The 22,128-nt window shown below is 42.5% G+C and overlaps 1 protein-coding gene across 9 annotated transcripts in view; it reads left to right on the forward strand.

The window, feature by feature from the left end:
- The window catches only part of LOC121284747 (metalloreductase STEAP3-like), a 52,767-nt gene that overhangs the window by 28,370 nt on the left and 2,269 nt on the right, over positions 1 to 22,128 (forward strand). For 8 of the 9 annotated variants that reach the window (XM_041200300.1, XM_041200307.1, XM_041200303.1 and 5 more), the window contains 3 exons: positions 12,363 to 12,845; positions 15,964 to 16,491; positions 18,356 to 18,520. In XM_041200300.1, the coding sequence (XP_041056234.1) occupies positions 12,372 to 12,845; positions 15,964 to 16,491; positions 18,356 to 18,520 (1,167 nt within the window). In that variant the 5' untranslated portion in view covers positions 12,363 to 12,371. Of the gene's footprint in view, positions 1 to 9,635; positions 9,655 to 12,362; positions 12,846 to 15,963; positions 16,492 to 18,355; positions 18,521 to 22,128 lie in introns of those variants that run through there. The other variant, XM_041200306.1, reaches the window with a different exon arrangement.

Here is a 22,128-nt window from a genome sequence, read left to right on the forward strand (position 1 = left end):
TTCTTCAGAGCTAAAGAGAAGTAGAAATATGATGTGATGGATTTTGTTCTGTTTAAGAGAGAGTGAAGCAAGATGGAAGGTCAGGGATAGTGAAAGCTAAGAAGAGATTAACAAAGATGTCATGGACACAAGACAAAGGGAGTGTTAAACAAAAACAGAATTGCCTGGAAAAACTCAGCAGGTCTAGCAGCATCGGCGGAGAAGAAAAAAGTTGATGGTTCGAGTCCTCATGACCCTTCAACAGAACCCTTCAACAGTGTTAATGTGGTAGTGATAAAGAGTAAAGAAGGTGCTGAAAGTGGCATAAAGGTAAGATAGCAGAAGTTGTTAATAGCAGAACAAGGGTCAGTGCTCTGTGAAAACATTATATGGAAACAAGTGACAGGTGGCTCTGGCGGGGGAGAGGGGTTGGGGGGAAGCGGATTTTTAAAATTAACAAAAAAAAGAGTAAATAAAAAAAAAATTGGATGGAAGAGAGAGATCATGGTCTGACGTTGTTGAACACAATGTTAAGTCCGGAAGACTGTAAAGTGCCTAATCTGAAGATGAGGTGTGGTTCCTCTAGTTTTTGTCAGGTTTCACTGGAACATTGCATTAGGCCAAGAATGAACATAAGAACTAGGAGCAGAAGTAGGCAATTCAACACCTCGAGCCTGCCCCGCCATTTATTACGATCATGGCTGATCATTTTGGCCTCAACTCTAATTTCCCGCCTTCTCCATTTAACCTTTCAACCCATTACTAATTAAAGATCTGTCCATCTCCTCCTCAAATTTATTCAGCATCCTGGCACCCACTGCACTCTGAGATAGTGAATTCCGCAGATTCACGACCCTTTGAGAAAAATAATTCCTCCTCATCTCTGATTTAAATCTACCACCCCTAAGCCTAAAACTATGAACATTTGGGCATGAAAGTAAGATGTTGAGTTGAAATGGCGAGCAACAGGAAGATATGGGCCATGCTTGCGCACTGAGCGAAGGTGTCCTGCAAAGCGGTCACCCAGTCTGCGTTTAGTCTCCCCAGTGTAGAGGAGACTGCATTGGGAGCAGCGAATACAGTAGAACAAATTGAAGGAGATGCAAGTGAAGCACTGCTTCACCTGAAAGGAGTGTTTGGGGCCTTCATCAATGAGGAGGGAAGAGGTAAGGGGCAGGTGTTACATCTTTTGCGATTGCATGGGAAGGGGATGAGGAGTTGGGGGTGATGGAGTAGACTAAGGTGCCACAGCAGGAATGGTCCCTATGCAGTGCTGACGGTTGTGGGGGGGGGGGTGGCAAGGGGGAGATGTGTTTGGTGGTGGCATCATGCTGGAGTTGGCAGAAATGGCAGATGATGATCCTTTGAATGCAGAGGCTGGTGGGGTGAAAAGTGAGGACAAGGGGGATGAATAAATACATCACATCACATTTCTACTCTTTAGCTCTGAAGAAGTCATATGGACTCGAAACAATAACTCTTGTTTCTCTCTCCACACATGCTGCCACACTTGCTGAGTTTTACCAGCATTTTCTGTTCTTATCATCGTCCATCACTTTATCATTTCATAGCATCTAACCTTTTTTGGGATGTGATGTTGCTGGCTAGGCCAGCATTTATTGCCAATCCCTAATTGCCCTTGAGAAGGTGGTGCCAAGCTGCCTTCTTGAATCACTGCATGTGGTGTAGAAACACCCACAGTGCTGTTAGGAAGGGAGTTCCAAAGTTTTGACCCAGTGGCAGTGAAGGAATGGCAATATATTTCCAAGTCAGGATGGTGAGTGACTTGGAGAGAACCTCCAGGTGGTGGTGTTCCCATCTATCTTCTGCCCTTGTCCTTCCTGGTGGTAGTGGTCATGGGTTTGGAAGATGCTGTCTAAGGATCCTTGATGAATTCATGCAGTGCATCTTGTAGATCGTAAACACTGCTGCTACTGTGCACCGGTGGTGGAGGGAGTGAATATTTGTGGATGGGGTGCCAATCAAGCGGGCTGCCTTGTCCTGGACGGTGTCCAGCTTCTTCAGTGTTGTGGGAGCTGCACTTATCTAGGCAAGTGGAGAGCATTCAATCACACACCTGACTTGTGCCTTGTAGATGGTGGGCAGGCTTTGGGGAGTCAGGAGGTGAGTTACTCACCGCAGAATTCCTAGACTCTGACCTGCTCTTGTAGCCACAGTATTTATATGGCTAGTCCAGTTCAGTTTCTGGTCAGTGGTAACCCCCAGGATTTGATAGTGGGGGATTCAGCAATGATAATGACATTGAATGTCAAGGGACGATGGTTAGGTTCTCTTTTGTTGGAGATGGTCATTGTATGGCACAAATGTTACTTGCCACTTTTCAGCCTAAGCCTGGATATTGTCCAAGTTTTGCTGTTTTTGGACATGGACTGTTTCAGTATCTGAGGAGTTGCTAATGTTGCGAAACATTGTGCAATCATCAGCGAACATGCCCAATTCTGACCTTATGATGAAAGAAAGGTCATTGATGAAGCAGCTGAAGATGATTGGGCCTAGGACAATACCCTGAGGAACTCCTGCAGTGATGTCCTGGGATTGAGATGATTGACCTCCAACAACCACAACCATCTTTCTTTGTGCTAGGTATGACTCCAACTAGCAGACAGTTTTCCCCCGATTTCCACTGACTTCAGTTTTGCCATACACAATCAAATGCTACCTTGGTGTCAAGGGCAGTCACTCCCACCTCACCTTTTTTGTTCATCTTTGAACCAAGGTCAGGTAATGAGGTCAGGAGCTGCGTGACGCTGGCGGAACCCAAACTGAGTGTCAGTGAGCAAGCTATTGCTAGGCAAGAGCCACTTGATAGCACTGTTGATGACCCCTTCCATCACTTTACTGATGGGGCAGTAGTTGATCGGGTTGGATTTGTGCTGTTTTTTGTGCACTGTACATACCTGAGCAACTTTCCACATTGACAGGTAGATGCTAGTGTTGTAGCTGCACTGGAACAGCTTGGCTAGGGCCACAGCAAGTGTGGCCCAGTACTAATGCTGGAATATTGTCAGGGCCCATAGCCTTTGCAGTATCCAGTACCTTCAACTGTTTCTTGATATCACGTGGAATGAATCGAATTGGCTAAAGACTGGCATCTGCGTTGCTCAGGACCTCCAGAGGAGGCCAAGGTGGATCAGCACTTCTGGCTGAAGATTATTGAAATGCTTCAGCCTTATCTTTTGCACTGATGTGCTGGACTGCCTCTTCATTGAGGATAGGGATATTTGTGGAGCCTTCTCCTCCAGTGAGTTGTTTAATTGTCCACCACCATTCACAACTGGATGTGGCAGGACTGCAGAGCTTAGATCTGATCCGTTGGTTGTAGAATTGCTTAGCTCCATCTACAATTTGCTACTTATGCTGTTTGGCATGCAAGTATTCCTGTGTTGTGGCTTCACCGATTGACACCTCATTTTCAGGTTTGCCTGGTGCTGCTCCTGGCATGTCCTCCTGCACTCTTCATTGAACAGGGTAAATCCCCTGGCTCGGTGGTAATTGCAGAGTGGAGGATATGCTGGGCCATGAGGTTACAGATTGTGATTGTGTACAATTCTGCTGCCGATGGCCCGCAGCACCTCATGGTTGCCCAGTCTTCAGTTGCTAGAGCTGTTCGAGATCTATCATTTAGCGCTGTGGTAGTGCCAGACAACACAATGGAAGTATTCTCAATGTGCAGACGGGATTTCGTCTCCACAGCGACTGTGAAGTTATCACTCCTACCAATACTGTCATGGACAGATGCATCTGCATCAGGCAGGTTGGTGAGGTTGAGGTCAAGTGTGCTTTTCCCTCTTGCTGGTTCCCTCACGACCTGCCACAGGTCCAATCCAGCAGCTATGCCCTTTAGAACCCAGTCAGCTCGGCTTGTATTGGTGCTACCGAGCCACTCTTGGTGAAAGACATTTAAGTCCCTCACCCAGAATACATACTACGCCCTTGCCACGCTCAGTGCTTACTCTTAAGTGGTTTTCAACATGGAAGAGTAATGATTTATCAGCTGAGGGAAGGCGGGATGTGGTAATCAGCAGGAGGTTTCCTTGCCCATATTTGACCTGATCCCACGGGACAGGATATACCCAGGGATGGTGATGGTGGTGTCTAGGACATGGTCACACTCACGCAATCATAGCTTACAGACAATGTCAGGCTGTTGCTTGGTTAGTCTGTAGGACAGCTCTCCCAATTTTGGCACTAGCCCCCAAATATTAAGAAGTACTTTGCAGGGTTGAAGGGCTGAGTTTGCCATTGTCATTTCCGGTGCTTAGCTCAATGCCAGGTGGTCCGCCCAATTTCATTCCCTTTTGACTTTCTAGTGGTTTGATACAACTGAGTGGCTTGCTAGGCTATTCCAGAGGGCATTTAAGAGATAACCACATTGCTGTGGGTCTGGAGTCATACGTAGGCCAGACTAGGTAAGGACAGCAGATTTCCTTCACTTAAAGGGCATTAGTGAACCAGGTGAGTCTTTACGACAATCTACAAAGGTATCATGGTCATCATTAGACTTTTAATTCCAGATTTGTATTGGTTTCAAATTTCACCATCTGATGATGGTCAGATTGCCAGTAAATTCCCCAAAGTGATGCTGCTGAGCACTTCTTCCAGTACCTTGTGAGCCTGGTTTTTACAGAAATGCACAACGCAGCATCTCCCAGGGAACTCCGTCAGAGTGAACTAGAGTCAGGTGGAAGACAGGACAAGCCTCCTTTTTATTGCATTAGCTGCTGTACAGTCAGTTTAAATGTCCAGTCTTTGAATGTCAGTCACAGGGTAGGGAAGAGACCTCATCAGTTCGGGTTTGGGGGGAGGTGGGGGGCGGTGGTGGGGGGGAAGGTGTTGAATCGGGGTTCATTATGGGAGTGGGATGGTTAGTTGTGTAGCTTCTCAGATGTTAGTCTAGGTTTTAATCTGTGTAAAATTTCCTGAGTAACTATTCAGGTGAGTACCATGGAACAGTCTGAAGTCTCTGACTATAGCCCAGTGTCGGACATTCACTAAGGGTCCCAGGGTACCGGGCAATTACCTGTTGAAAGTTTAAACTTCCTGAGCCATTCCCAGGAGGTCCACACATCAGAACTTCTACTAGATCACAACATGCATCTTCAGTCATATGTCTGGTCTCCGACAATCCTTAGGCAGGAAGATTTGGCCCTTTTGTGTTCATTCTTGCAAAGCCGATAATGTGGTAAAAACATGAACTCTGCTTCCAGACTTCAAGTTACTTTGCAGGGTTACAGGAGATGGCCAGTAGCATAAACAGAAGATTTCAATTTGTATATGCTTTCTCCCCCCACCTTATCCTATGTATTTTAGTCCCTGGGAGACCTGAGGGCATACTCCTGGAAATTTGTTTCTGAAATTTGTATTATAAATGGGTGTTATGGTTAATCATAAACACAGGCATGAGGATCTGCTTGCATATTGGTCTGAGCCCTCATGCGTAGAATATCAGTTTCAGGGTTAACACATCTGTGGAATAAATGCTGAAGGAAGCTGAGGTAATGGAGACAAACCTAGTTTGCCAAGATTCTGACCTGTTCAGAGGAGACCAGGAAATTCCAGTGGGGTGGTTTAACTTCCAACACCTCCATTATTGTTGGTCTCTTTCCTATAGTATTTATACCTCTTCCAGTTCTCTCTTGGGTCTTTGAAAGCCCCAGAAATGCAGGAGGAAGAAAATTATTGATCATGGAGAGGATCGATATTCCACAGATAGTAAGAGGAGCTGAAGAGTTGAGTTGCTTGGTCACTGGGGTGGCCCTTTCTGATCTACCAGTGCCGCATTGAAGTAGCAAGGCACTAGTTCAAACCTGTGGGCCTTCATCATGGTTGATGCCACTGATGCACTCTCATGGACACTAGTAGACTGCTTCCAACATGCTAAAGATCCTGTTTCATCCTTCCTTCTCCACCCTCCAAATAGGGACAGAGACTATGGTGGCTCCATGGGTGTTTGTTCTGCTGACAGAGAAAGCCTTATGAAATTTTGGGTTTGAAATCTTTAATTGGCAAACTTCACACCAGTGCCCAAAAATATGTACGGTTAAGCATGCTGTGGGCATTCAAACTGTTCAAAAGAAAGATTATGAACTTAAACTGTTCTGGTTACTTAGGGATTTATGTTATTTGTTGACTGATTCAATCTGTAAATCCTCGCAACTATTTTGTGTTGTTTTTCACATTTTTCTAAACATGCAAGTGAAGAACCTCCACAGGGTGGAATGACTATTACAGTAAACATTAAATAGATGAAGGTTTGGCCAGGTTCTTTTATCCAGCCAGTTAATGTTGTTCAACGAGTAAATATCTCTAATTTTTTAATATTCTTGACAATCAAATTATACCTCCCAATTACAACAATAAGTTATGTTTACAGTAGTATTCTTTGTGCATAAGTAGATATCTTAGACTTCCAAGGGTGGTAAACAGCAAGGCACTTTAAGTCAGATGGGGAGCAAAGGAAGGGGCAAAAAATTGTCAAAAAGGAGGATCTTTTTTCTAGACAGGAAGAGAGATGGCAAGGCAGAGATGCTAAGTGTCAGAGTTCCAGAAATTGGGGAAGGGAGAAAGTGTCTGAATGAGTAGACACAAATGAGTGGAATGGGGAGAACTTGTAGTTTATGACTAGTGGGAACAGGGAGGCTAGCACGGAATGCAATTGAGAAATCAAGTTATGAGGTGGTGGTGTGGATTGAGGCCTTGTCGGCAAGGGGAAGACGTTGGGGTAAAGGTGGATTATAATGCAGAAGTTAAAGAAAGCAGTCTTGGTGACACATCAAATGTGGGGGAGGAAGCTAAGCTCAGGGTCATGTAAGAATATGATAAATAGGACTAGGAGTCGACCATTAGGCCTGTTGAGTCTGCTCCATCATTCAATACGATAATGACAGATTGTCAGCTTCAACTCCACTTTCACACCCGCTCCCCATATCCTTTGATTCCCCAAGAGAGCAAAAATCTGTCTATCTCAGCCTTAAACATACAAGAGCACAAGAAATAGTAATATGCAATATGCTGAAATTCTATAATTATATACTAAGCCTGATGCAACAGCTGGGGAATTGAGGTCAAAGACATTTGGGTGTTTGCAGGAGCTGAAGAGCATGGTTTTTGGCCTTGTTGATAGTAAGCTGGAGGAACTGTGAGCTTGTTGCAGTCATTAATGTCTGACAGTTGGAGTCTATTAAAGTCAAGGGTTGATAGATAAGCAGGAGCTTGGCATTGGTTGGCATGCGAGTGTAAGGTCACTCCCGTGTGTTTATATAACATTGACAAGGGGAATTCCATAAATGAAAAAGTTAGAAGCTGGGGTAAAAGCACGTACAATTTTAAATGTTCTGCTTATGCTGCTGACTATTTCCTTTTAATTCTATGGATTTCAACTTTGCTGGCAAGCCTATGAGATGGCACTTCATCAAAAGCCTTTTGGAAGTCCAGGTATTTCTGGCTTCTGTGCCCTCTTTAGAATTGTACCCTCTATTTTTTATTTCTTTACATCTTTCTGCATTAGATGTCATGTGCCACTTGTCTGCCTATTTCATTAGCCTGTCTATGTCCTTGCGTAGTCGATCATTATCCTCCTGACACAGGAGCAGGAATAGACCCCTCAGGCCTGCTCCGCCATTCAATTAGATCATGACTGATCTTCTACCTCAATGCCATTTTCCCATATCCCTTGAGGTCTTTAATATCTACAAAGCTATCTCAGTCTTGAACATACTCCATTACTGAGCCTCCATAGCCTTCTGGGGTAGAGAACTTCAAAGATTCAACATCCCCTGAGTGAAGAAATTCCTCCTCATCTCAGTTCCTAAATAGCCTACCCCTTATTCTGAGACTATGGCCATCACAAAACCTGGCTAATTCTCTTCAAGGTTCACTGTCATTCTCATCATTTACACCTCATGAAATGGGAGGAGTTCATGGACAAGTTCATATCCAGAATCAACAAGCAGCCTTCCACCATGGACACATCCTCCCTTTTACCTGCTCACTATCTGTTTTCAAAGTCATAGTGAAGGAGGGATAGTCAAGATACTGGAAGGGCTATAAATGGATGAAGTAGCTAGAAAGTCTGGCTGTACGTAAAGTTGAGAAGTCAAATGGACCAGATGCGATGCATCTGAGGATACTGAGGGAAGTAAGGGTAAACATTGTGGACATAATCTTCAAATACTCCTTGGATATGGAGAGTAGTGTCAGAGAATAGGAGAATGGGAAATATTACTACCTTGTTCAAAAAGGGAGTAAGGATGAACCTAACAACTGTAGGCCAATCAGTTTATCCTCGATGGTGGAAAGCTTTGAGGTGATAATCTGATTCTAGACACCCCCAGCCACTGACAACATTACAGTTCACAATACTTTCAAGTTTTGTGTCATCTGCAAATTCTGCCCTGTACACCAAGTATACATCATTAATATAGATCAAGAAAAGCGGTGATCCTAGTTTTGACCCCCGGGGAACTCTATTGTATCCCTTCAATCTGTTCATCACTTCTATTTCCTGTTATTCAACCAACTCATATATCCATGCTGCTACTGTTCCTATTATTCCATGGACTTCAACTTTGCTGGCAAGCCTATTAATTGGGGTTCACTCTAGCTAACAATTAAGACCTAATTGCAATTACAATTGTTAGAATCAATTGGGAGAGTTATCTAAAAGGAACCTACAGTTCCTAATGACCACTCTGGGTTCGAGTAAATTATCACAAGTTTCACATAACGTATTAAGTTAATTGCAATACCTAGTATAGGTATAGCAGTGGAAACAGTCAGTTCACTCTGGGCGCCAGCTCTTTACTTCCGGTTGACTGTGGCACTGTTTATTGTTCTGTTGACCGAAGTGTAACTTCCTGCTACTTCATGTTGCGTGCTAGCTGCTGAAAGTTGCTGCTTATTAACCCTTCTAGCCATTACCCCTCTGCATGGTCAGTCGCATCCCTGAGTATTGATTGGTCCAGGCAATGCATGATCAGTCCCTGATTGGTTAAGTGGTGCATGCTTAGTGTCCGATTGGTCTCTTAAGGGTGATGGTCACCTTACTGATGTCACTTGCTGTTAACTCGTGACTGGTACCCTAAAATGGCAGTCACTTGTAGGAACATCCTTCTCATTACAGCTTTTCCCTGTTATTTTATTAAATTTATACCTTTCCACCAAGATAATGAGACACCCAAGGTAGTTTGTGTGTCTGCTTATTTGAGGTAAGGGGATGTGTGGTGTCACTTCCTAATGATTAATACTTTAGTCTCCATATCCCACAATGCCTAATTGATCCATCTCTTGGTTGTTCTGGAGAGTTCTAACACCTATATGTCGCACCCTAGTGACTGTTGATGCCTGGAGCAATTTACTTAAGAAAATAACTAAAGAGTACAAAAGGCCGATTAATTGGCACTTCATAAAAAAACCTTTTGGAAATCCATGTAAGCTACATCAACCCTTTATGTTGCCTCAATCAAAAAACTCAATCAGATTAGTTAAACATGATTTGACTTTAATATACTCATGCTGACTTTCCTTAATTAAATCAATACTTATCCAAGCATCTGTTAATTTTGTTCTAGATTATCACCTCAAAGCTTTCCACCATCGAGGATAAACTGATTGGCCTACAGTTGTTAGGTTCATCCTTACTCCCTTTTTGAACAAGTTAGTAATATTTCCCATTCTCCTATCCTCTGACACTACTCTCCGTATCCAAGGAGTATTTGAAGATTATGTCCAGTACCTCCACAATGTTTACCCTTCCCTCAGTATCCTCAGATGCATCGCATCTGGTCTATTTGACTTCTCAACTTTAAGTACAGCCAGACTTTCTAGTACCTACTTCATCAATTTATAGCCCTTCCAGTATCTTGACTATCCCTCCTTCACTATGATTTTGGCAGCATAATCTTTCTATGTAAAAGCAAATGCAAAGTTAGCACCTCAATCATGCCCTATGCCTCCAGATGTGGATTTTCTTTTTGGTTGATTTTAGAGATAAGATTGCTGCTAGTGAAAATCAATGGACTGGGAATGGGAGGTTGGGTAGTTGGGAGTTAGGACAGGCAGGGATTAGAAAACAGATAGTGAGCAGGTAAAAGGGAGGATATGTCCATGGTGGAAGGCTGCTTGTTGATTCTGGATATGAACTTGTCCATGAACTCCTCCCATTTCATGAGGTGTAAATGATGAGAATGACAGTGAACCTTGAAGAGATTTAGTCAGGTTTTGTGATGGCCAACCAGACCAATTCCTTGTCTAGGAACGTACCAGCTTGTAACCAAATGATATTTGGCCACAACTGCTGTAGTGGGGGTACAGTGGACATGAAAGGGCTTATGTGAGAAAGTTGGAGGGAGGCAGCTTTTTCCAGAGATCAGTTGTGTTGATGGAGCATTTAGGAGCAGATGGAAGCAATAAAGTGAAAGCGATTGAACAAAGCTCTGCCACTGGAGATCTAAGAGGTAATGTGTGCTGATGAGGTCAAAAGGAGTGGCTGACAGTTGATGTGAGTTAGGAGGACCGTTATTTGGCTATGCCGTGTTTTAGGTAGAGGTTGAAATCACCAAGGATAAGTAGTCTCTCTGTTCAATCATTGACATAAGACATAGACAAGAGGCTCCAGTGAGGAGGATATTTTAGAAGAGGTGGTGATGGGTGAGGTCTCCAGTTTATGGAGAATCAGGATGAGTAGGGGGAGCGAATGAAGGAGGGATTTGGAGATTAATATTATGCTATCTGTTTAGCTGCTTAGTTGAGGAACGTATTGGAAGCGTGTTGGAACATGAAGCAAGGGGATGCCTTGGCTACGGGGGAAAGTTGACATCTGTGTTAATTCTATGGCTGCGCTAGTGCAGTCTGATAAGCTGTGGCATGTGCAGCAGTTTCGAAAGAACCATGTTGCTGAATCAAAGCACAAACCTTATTTAGACATTAGGCTTTGGAATGCTTCAAAGCAATTAATAATTCTGAGCTGTCTTGTTCCCTGTGTATGCAGATGGTATCCTCATCATCGCCTCCCTCAATTTCTCCAGTGTCTCAAAATTGTCAGACTGTCTGCTATCCAATAATGAGTAGAAATTTCCTTCAACTAAATATTGTGAAGACCACAGTCATTGGCCAGGATTTTCTGGTCCCGCCAGTGGCACGAGCCGTCTGGTAGGTTAGAAAATTTGACGGACCAGCCAAAGGCCCATCGACTCAGATCGGGAATTAAATCTCAGTCTTTGTCTTTGAATGCTGCCACAAACTCCGTTCCCTAGTCGTCAAACTCAATTTGACTCCCTGGCAAGCGCTTGAAGCTGAACCAGACCATTGGTGTCATATTTGACTCGGAGATGAGCTGCCAACCAGAAGTGATTAGATCACCAAGGCCGCCGACTTCTACTTCTGTAATTTCACCCAAATCTACCTCAACTCTTCTGCTGAAAAGGCATCCATGCCTTTGTTACCTCTAGTTTAGTCTAATGCGTGACACTGCTGGCCAGCATCCCATCTTCCACCCTCTATAAACTGGAGCACTTTGATGATTCTGCTGCTCATATGCTAACCTGCAGCAACTCCTGTTCATCCAGCGCCTCTGGAATGTGTTTGCTGACTACATTGGATCTCAGTCCAACAATGCTCGAATTTTAAAACTTTCATCATTGTTTTCAAATTCCCCATGGCTTCACCCCTCCATATCTCTGTAGTCTCCTCCAACTCTACAACCCTCCAAGATATCTCTGTTCCCCCAATTCTGACTTCTTGCACATCCCCTAGTTTAATCGCTCCATTATTAGAGGCCTCTCTCTTTCCCCAAGCTGTCCGAATATTGCCATATGTGGCTCAGTGTCAAATTTTGCTTGATAATACTCCTGTGAAACATCTTTGGACATTTTATTACATTAAAGATGCTACATAAATGCAAATTGTAATGCGTACCCAAGAAATGTTTTGCCCTTTTCAATTGATATGTTTTTTTTACTGGCCATTTTCTGCTAGTCAATCAAGATTTGGATTTTATTGAAACATGCAGCAAAATCAAACAAAAATCAAATCAGGCGTAGATGGGAATGTGGTGTTAAAGTTACTGCTCCTAACCTATATGTTTGTATGTATGTACACATTAGCGCTGGTTCTCCTAATAATTAAGCCTAATCATGTGACATGATGTCAAATTTTATTTCATAATGTTTCTATGAAGTGTCTTGGGATATTGACTATGTTAAAGGGGCTGTATAAATGCAAATTCTTGTTCTGAGAGTTAAACTGACTGAGTCATGTAACTCACAGTAAGACTGATGCGCCCATCACAAACTACTGGAGATTAGTGTTGATTTATTGCAATAGTGGGTTGTCCACAGAAAATAACATGTTCCCCTCTCTTTCAGCTATAAAGAATGGCTAAAAAAGAAATGGCAAAACCGCTCTTGGGAAAGGAGAGTGAAATTCATCAATATGACCTCCAGAAAATAACTGTTGGCATTCTGGGAACTGGAGATTTTGCTCGCTCTTTGGCTGCACGTCTGGTCTGTTCTGGTTATAGCGTGATTGTAGGAAGTCGGCATCCTAAACGCACTGCATCTTTGTTTCCCACTGCAAATGAAGTTACCAGTCAACGGGAAGCCATAAGCAAGGTCAACATTATCTTTATAGCAGTGTACCGTGAACATTACAGCACATTGAGTGAACTAAGAGATGTACTGACTGGGAAGATTTTGGTGGATGTCAGTAACAACATGCAACTGAATGTATATGACGAATCAAATGCTGAACACCTTGCCTCTCTGTTCCCAGGGTGCACAGTTGTGAAAGCATTTAACGTCATCTCAGCCTGGGCTTTGCAATTTGGTGCAAGAGATGGAAATAAACAGGTGAGTATCATAAATAAAATGGTGCAAAGTAATTCCTTTGTTATGATTATGATGGAGTCATTTGTGCATTAAAGTGCCTCCCAATAAAGGCAAGACCAAACATTTACATTCTTCTTTACGGCTTGGCTTGACACATTTTATAGTCAGCATATAAATCAACTCCTGTTTTTGGAAAGAATTTTGAAGCTTCAAAGGTTGACCTATATGCTGCAATCTACAGTACTCAGTCATTTCATGCAGCCCCTTTCAAAATTAATCTAATCTGAGGTGAATTGAAAGATTTACATTCAACATTCATGTGAAGTTCAGCACAATTCATATATGGTGGTGATTATGGTCATGTCTGCAATACACCCTCTAGAAGAGATCTACATTTTTAGATCCCAAGCATCATGCATTTATACTGGAACTTTAGCATTGATTCAAAGCAGTTTCTACTTTGTACTGAAGCAAAATTGGAAATCTGGAATTGGGACATGACTTTACTCCACAGTAAAGTTCACCAGAGTGAGATTGTTAAATAATGCAAGACGTGAGTTCCTTTCATGGGTATAAAAGTTTCCTCTGGTCTGCTACAGAATTCTGCATACTGCAGAGAAGTGCAAACTGATACATTTTGGTAAGAAGAAAGAAGAAAAGGCAATATAAAATGAAGGAGCTTGAGTATTGCTGATAAAAAGAGACATGCTGTCAAAGCTGTTTGTCTTGTACTCATCAAGACAGATTTGCAAGAATACTAATCGTAAAGAGAACAATAAGTTATATTTCATGAGAAGAGAGTGCTGATTGGACCAGGGAACAGTTAAATGCCAAGCTTTTGTTTAAATTCAAATCATGCAGGTGAACTCTGGTCAAGGAATTGCAATGGGAAATGAACCCATGAGAGATGAGCCAAAGGGAATTGCTGTCTGCCAAGTTTTTGTTGAGTTGAAAAAGCTACAATGCATAGACATGCTCCTTCTGTCTGCAAAAGACAGGGCACTGTGAATTTATAAAAGTTTCTAGCATGCGTAAGTGAGCCACACTGTGAGCATGACTGTTAGTCTTAAATTGGTTGTCAGCAATTTTCAAGTAATATAATAGGGACAATTCTAAAGTTGCTGCAGGAACAGATCAGAGCTCTGGGGGTATATGTGCACAAATTATTGAAGTTGACAAAGCAAGTTGAGAAAGTGCCCCATCTGCTCATAAAATCCAGCACTTCACCTTCATCCACCTACCTGCCCACCCCACAGAGGGCAGTGTTGGGCAGCCTGCCTACCCTTGGGCCTATTCAGGCTCTTAAGTGACCAATTAACATCCACTTTAGCGCTTCCTGTGCTTCCACCTCTATTTTACCTGCAGCAGTGGAGGTCCACACCATGTGGAAAACCTGGCAGCTTTAGCTGCATGGGCAGGTGATTGGCAAAGTCGGGGCGGTAAGGAGAGGGGCGAGACTACTTTGCAGGTCCCCATGCCTCCTCCCTCTTTACCTACACCCGTGTCCTCTCAAACCAGGCCCCACACTCCCATCTCCCCTCTCCCAAGGTCAGGTGGTCAGGTCCTGATGGAATGCCCCACTTATAAGGCTGAATTCCCCCCCCCCCACAGAAGCGCTATGTGCTCTCTATGCAGGGGGATTCCAAAATCAAGAGTGCACTCTCTCGCTCATGCACACTGGGGAGAGGGGACGGGGACATGGTGGTGTCCCCCTCCTCTCTCCCCCAGGCACAGGGACATCTCACACCACCATGAAGCTAAGTGCAGCCTCAGGGAGATCAGTTCAAAATGTACAAAACCTAAAAATAGAAAAGTAAAATTTCCCAAACATGTCCCCTCATGTGACAATGTCACTTGAGTTGGGACATGTCCATAATTTTAACAAAGACTTTATTAAATTTTTTAAAAAGTTAACATGAAACCTCATCCCGCCTGCGGATGAGGTTTCATGCTTTTTCCAGTTTGCGCCGGGACTCCTGGCCTGCCCGCCAACGTTAAGGTTGGACGGGCAGGTCCTTTAATTAAATAATTGACTCTGTTAATGGCCTTAAATGGCCATTGACAGGTTGGCAGATGTGCAGCTTATTTCACTGAGCCCCCGCCTTCCTGAAAATTTAAATGAGGTACGGTGACGACCGCGCGTCATTTTATGCGTCGGCGAGCAGGTCCCGTCCCCGCTTGCCGATTCATAAAATCCTGCCCATAGTGTCTGGCTCCAATAATTATCTCCATTGGCGACTGCCTGTAGTTGCACTTGTGGTCACCATTCCTGCCTGCCACTACTGGGACCACAGAGCTGCCAGCCCATTGAGGTGGGACTTCCTGTCCCTGAGGGGGCAGGAACCCTATCTCCAGCCCATTAATGGCCATTGATGACAATTAAATGACAGTGGGGCAGTCGTTCTTCTTCTGGGGGTGGGCTCCAAACTGACATTTAGGCTGGCAGGTGAGGACCACAGCACCTGGTAAAACCCGGTCCCAGTTCTAGACACCACTTTGGGAAGGATGTGGTGGCATTGGAAAGGGTGTAGAAAAAATTTACAAGAATAGTTCCAGGGATGAGGGATTTTTTTTTTACATGGATAGATTGGAGAAACTGGTGTTGTTCTTGAAGAAATGCTTGAGGTTATATTTGTTAGAGATGTTCAAAACCATGAAGGGTCTGGACAGTAGATAGAGAGAAGCCATTCCCATTAGCAGAATGGTCAAAAACTAGAGGACATTATAAAGTGAATGACAAAAGAACCAATGGCAACATGAGGTAAAGATTTTTTACGTAGCATGTGGTTAGAATCGGGAATACATTGCCTGAAGAGTGGGTGAGGAAGATTCTATTGTGGCATTCAAATGAGAATTGGATAAGCGCCTGAAGGAAAAAAATTGCAGTGCTGTGAGGAAAGGACTGGTGAGTGGAAGGAGTTAAATTGCTGTTGCAGAGAGCAGGCATAGATTTTAGCTGAATAATTATGGCACAGGAGGAGACCATTGAATGATTCTCTAAAGCTAATTCCTTGATGAAAAAGTGATACTTTTTAAACAGTCTAACTTCATGCGCATAATTTTAAACTTTAGAAGGACACCACTTTTCCTGATCTGAATTAATTAAGTTGGAAAAATAAGATACCCTATTCTCCTACAGGTGCTGATCTGCAGTGACAGCCAAGAAGCTAGATGTATAGTGGCTGAAATGACACGCAATATGGGATTCATTCCTGTGGATATGGGCGCATTATCATCTGCAAGAGAGATTGAGAATCTTCCACTACGCCTCTTTCCTTCATGGAAAATACCTGTTCTGCTAGCACTTGCCTTATTTGTATTTTTCTATATCTATAATTTTATTAGAAAGGTTATTCATCCATACTTAATGAAAGGACAGAACACATTTTATAAAATCCCAATTGATCTCGTTAATGTCACACTACCATGTGTTGCATTTGTGATGCTATCCCTTGTTTACCTGCCAGGAGTCCTTGCAGCCATTTTTCAGCTACGCAATGGCACCAAGTATAAATGCTTTCCACGTTGGTTAGATCAGTGGCTTCAACAAAGAAAACAGCTTGGCCTGTTGAGCTTTTTCTGTGCTACTTTGCATGCAGTCTATAGTCTCAGTCTTCCTATGCGCAGATCTGCACGTTACAATCTCCTGAATGACGCTTACACCCAGGTAAGAGAATTGTAATTTTAAACATTGCTAACAGTTCGTTCGTTCTTATGCAAAGATCAAAGATGGTGCAGCAAGCACACCACCAAGTGGGAGGTTTCATTAACAAATAATTATATGACCATTTTACAATGGTGCCAAATTAGGTGTCCCCCCCCCAGTTTTTAAATAAAACTGGTGTTTAGGAGAAACCTAAAATAGTCTATTCCTGGGGCGGTTGAGAGTGTTGGGAGGAGGGGAACAATTTTTGAATTACCACAAAATTTTAGTCAAGGTTGCACTTTTAAGTGCACTTAAAATGATCTACTAATTTGAACTGACAATCAATAGGACTAAAATACTATTAACAAAGATTGTTAACCTGTCTTTCTATTTAAATTTAGAGTATGTTATTTAATATACGAGATGTGTTCTCCAGTTTTCCAGAGTTACATTGATATATTAAGTGAAAAATTGCTCTTTGACTGGAAAGGAGTTTGCTGTAATCATTGGAATATAAATACTTCACATTTTAAAAATAAAATTAGTAATCAACAGACAATAACAGCAGCTATTATACTGAAAATGTACCATCACAAATAATAATTAACCACCTCAGACTATTGTATTGAGTCTACAGAATCTGCTCTCGATTGGTCTACCTGCCAATCACATTTGGGGTTGTAACTTGTTTGGGTTTAGTACTACTGTTTTCAGATACATTGAATGAAATTTTATTTCTGAAGAACCACTGTTAAGTAGCACTAACAATGCTGTCTGTGGCATTTTTAAAAAATCATGTAAATTAACACAACCATGACAAAAGCCGTGAATCCTGACTGTCTTTGTTACTTTCCTAGTTTTTTTTTATTCACTTCAAATTTGATCATGCGTTGAGGACCCTTAACTCCTATGTCATGTTTACTTAATGCTTAGAACAAGGTGAAAGTTTACCTTATACTTAAAACTGCCTAAAGTGGCTTACTGCAAGCAACAGAAAACTGAGGAGTCCTTTTACTTTGTACAGGACTTACTATGAAGTTCTGGGGTCCAAATTGCAGTGTTTGCCAAATGTTTTGAAGAATTAGGAATTCTATTTAGAAAACATCATTATTCAGCATCAAATTTCCAGGGTCTTACAATCAATGTAGTGATTGGAGAGGTTATTTTGATCTTTGTTCTCAACCATGCCACTTACACATTGTAAACTCCCAACACATAGCTGTGGTGACAGTAGGATATCAAATATGCAGTTCCTGGTACCCAAAAGATTGCAAGCGCTGCACTGAGGGAGGAGAAAAAACATCCATAAGGTGATGGAGTCCAAACTGAAATGGTTACATTCCCTCCTCTCGTAGTAAACATCACGTACAGCCTAAGAAACAGTTTACTCGACCAGTTAAGAAATCATCCATTTTGAAATATTAATGAACATTGTGGTTCTAGGATCTCAGATTAAAAACAATTTGATAGCTGATTAGACTCCGTAACAACACATTGACATCATTGTGTGGCATTTTATTTATATGGCACCTTTTCACATTTCTGACATCTCAAAACATACCAAATAGAGTGAAGTACTTTGAAGTGAGCAGTAACTGTTCCAATAAAAAAAAAATTGCAAATGCTAAAAATACACAGCAGGTCAGTCTGTCAGCATTTGTAAAAAGAAAAGGCAGGTTGATGTTTTGGATGTGGACTTCTCACCAAAACTGAAAACTGAAAGATTGTTTTCAATCCTTGCTAAATTGAGATAAAAGGGGAGATGATCAAGCATTAAACTAATCACATTGTGTTCCTGTTAAGTAGCCTGTAAACTGCTTGATAAAAAACGGATTATTCTAAAGGTACATTTATATATGGTGATCTTTTTCTGTTATCTTATCAGATTAAAAATGACAAAGATAATGCTTGGGTAGAGGAAGAAGTGTGGAGGATGGAAATTTATCTTTTCTTTGGAATTCTGGCTATAGGCGTGCTTTCACTGCTTGCTGTGACCTCACTGCCATCAGTGGCAGGTTCTCTGAACTGGAGAGAATTTAGCTTTATTCAAGTAAGAGAATTTATTTTTTTTAATTGTGCCATTTTTTCCACTAACTCAGTATTCTGATCAGTGATGAACTAAAATTACTTCAAGTGAAGTTTTCTTAGAATTGCTGAGGTGGGCATCTATTTTTGTTAAGATTCTTGCAAAATCAACAATGTGGCTGTTTATAACGTAAAGCATTGGCACCAGTTCTTCAGTGGGATTTAATTGTAAAGCTTGAACTTTGGTCTGTAATTTGAAAGCTGAGGTTAATTTTGCCGATTTACCAACCACATGCTGGTACTCCTTCAGTCTTCCATTAGGAACAGCACTCTCCTGCTGGTCACATTTTTAATTCAACTGGCAGAAATTCAGATGTAAAACAATGTGTCCTTTGATTTTTTTTGTATATTACTGTATACAGTAAACATATTTTAATTGTTTCTGAATCCAATATCTGTCAATTCAACAACAAGAAAAGGTCTTTGTCATAGATTATAGAAAATTTACAGAACAGGAGGGAGAAGGCCATTCAGTCAATCATATCATTTTGCTGTGTTAGATTGGCGGTATGTGCATTTTTTCTTAATTTATTTCATGGGAAGTGGGCATCATTGGACAGGGCTGCATTTATTGCCCATTCGTAATTGAAGTTGAGAAGGTGGTGGTGACCCATCTTCTTGAACCCAGCAGTCCATGTGGTGTAGGTACACCCACAGTCCTGTTAGGAAGGGAGTTCCAGGATTTTGACCCAGCGACAGTGAAGGAACAGTGATATAGTTCTAACTCAGGATAGTGTTGTGGCGTGGCGGGCAACTGGCAGGTAGTGGTGCTCCCATGCATCTGCTGGCCTCTTCCAGTAGGTGGTAGAGGTCCCGGGTTTGGAAGGCGCTGACGATGGAGCCTTGATGAGTTGCTGGAGTGCATCTTGTAGCTGCTACACACTGCTGCCGCTGTGCTTCAATGATGGAGTGGTTGAAGGTGATGGATGAGGTGCCAGTCAAGTGGGCTACTTTGTTCTGGATGGTGTCAAGCTTCTTGTGTTGTTGGAGCTGCACTCATCCAGGCAAGTGGAGAGTATTCCATCATGCTCCTGACAAGTAGATGGTGAGGCCTTGGGGAGTCAGGTGGTGATTTACTCACCACAGAATTCCCAACTTATGTCCTACTCTCGAAACTGCAGAATTTATATAGCTGGTCCAGTTCAGTTTCTGATCAGTGGAATCCCCAGGATGTTGTTAGTGGGGAGTCAATGACAGTAATGCCATTGAAGGTCAAAGGGAGATGGTCAAGTTCTCTTTAGTTGGAGATGGTCATTGATTGGCACTTATGTGGCATGAATGTTACTTGTCACTTATCAGCCCAAGGCTGAATGTTGTCCGTCTTTCTGCATATGGACGTAGACTGCTTCAGTATCTGAGGAGTTGTGAATGGTGCTGAACATTGTGCAATCTTCAGCGAACATCCCCACTCCTTACCTTATGATGGTCATTGATGAAGCAACTAGGATGGTTGGGCCTAGGACACTACCCTGAGGAACTCCCGCAGCAACGTTCTGGGACTGAACTGATTGACCTCCAACAACAATCTTCTTTCGTGCTTGTTATGACTCCAACCAATGGAGAGTTTTTCCCGTGATTTTCATTGACTCGAGTTTTGCTTGGGCTCCTTCATGCCCCACAGTGTCAAATGCTGCCTTGGTGTCCAGGGTAGTCACTCTCACCTCATCTCTGGAGTTCAATTCTTTTGTCCATGTTTGAGTCAAGGCTGTAATGAGGTTAATGAGTGAGTGGCCCTGGTGGAATCCAAATTGAGTGTCAGTAAACTAGTTATTGCAGAGTAAGTTGTCGCTTGATTGCACTATTGACGACACCTTGCTGATGATTGAGAGTAGGCTGATGGGGTGGTAATTGACTGAGTTGGATTTGTCCTGCTTTTTGTGGTGCATCATATCTGGGAAATTTTCCACATTTGTCAGACAGATGCCAGTGTTGTAGCTGTACTGAAACAGCTTGGCTAGGGCCGCAATTGGTTCGGGAGCATATTTTTAGTCCTATTGCCGGAATATTGTCAGAGCCAGTGACTTCAGCTGTTTCTTCATATCATATGAAGTGAATCAAATTGGCTGAAGACTGCCATCTGTGATGCTGGGGGCCTCCAGGGAGGTCGAGATGGATCATCCACTTGGCACTTTTGGCTTAAGTTGGTTACAAATGCTTCAGCTTTATCGTTTGAACTGATGTGCTGGGCTCCTCCATCACCGAGGGTGGGGATATACGTGAAGCCTCTTCCTCATGTTAGTTGTTTAATTGTTCACCAACATTCACAACTGGATGTGGTAGGACTGCAGAGCTTAGATCTGATCTGTTGTTTGTGGGATCACTTAAGTTCTATTACATGATGCTTATGCTGTTTGGCATGCAAGTAGATCTGTGTTGTAGCTTCAGCAAGTTGACACCTCATTTTTAAATATGCCTAGTGCTGCTCCCGGCATGCCCTTCTGCACTCAAAGTTGTTCCCCTGGCTTGATGGTAGTGCTAAGAGTGGGGGCTGCACCTGCCAGATTGTGGTTGAATAGAATTCTGCTGTTGCTGGCCCATGGTGCTTCATGGATGCCCAGTTTTGAGTTGCTAGATCTGTTCGAAATCTATCCCATTTAACACAGTGGTAGTGATACACAACACGATGGAGAGTATACTCAACATGAAGGTGGGACATCATCTCCCCAAGAACTGTGCTGTGGTCACTTCTACTGATACTATCATGGACAGAAGCATCTGCAACAGGTGAATTAGTGAGGACAAGGTCAAGTAGCTTTTTCCCTCCTGTTGGTTCCCTCACCACCTGCTGCAGACCCAATCTAGCAGCAATGTCCTTTAGGATTCAGCCAGATTGGTCATTAGTGGTGCTAACAAGCCACTCTTGGTGCTTTGACATTGAAGTACCCCACCACTGTACATTCCAACACCCAGAAAGTAACTCTTAGGAGTTATGATGCTTTTTTTTTGCTTATTGATGGTATTTTACTATTTTGAATTATTTTAAAAGTTGGATCCTTGGATTGTACAGCATAATATTAGTGAGTCAGAAAGACCTTAAAGGCTACAGGCTTAATCCCTACTCTGTTCTCTTTAAGATGTCAGCTTTGGCTCAGTAATAGCAAGTGAACTGAATTACCACCTTTTGTGCTATTATTTCCAAGATTAGGTACGCTAATCTTGGAAATAATAGCACAAAAGGTGGTAATTTGGCCCATGCTGGCTCTTTGCCAGAGCAATTTAGCTAGTCCCATTCCCCTCCTTCATTTCCTCTCAAAAGTCACAATTAAATCTATCCCCTCCACCTTTCAGGAAGTGCATTCCAGATCGTATTTACTGATCTTAACTCAATGCCTCCAAGTTCTGTACAGCTGAACACAATTTCACAGTTGTACTTTACTAATGTAATTTACTTATAGTTTTTACATATTTTATGAATGACAAAATCAAAATGTGAAAGTTATTCAAACATCAAAATTTAAAAATTACTGTCTTTTATCCTATCGTTATCATTGAGACATTTCAGAAGTACATTGAGATTGGTGGATTAGGATGTGGGAAAGAAACAAAGCAATATCCATGCATGTAATGCCAACA

The sequence above is a fragment of the Carcharodon carcharias genome, chromosome 12 (assembly GCF_017639515.1).
Source record: "Carcharodon carcharias isolate sCarCar2 chromosome 12, sCarCar2.pri, whole genome shotgun sequence".
Taxonomy (NCBI): domain Eukaryota; kingdom Metazoa; phylum Chordata; class Chondrichthyes; order Lamniformes; family Lamnidae; genus Carcharodon; species Carcharodon carcharias.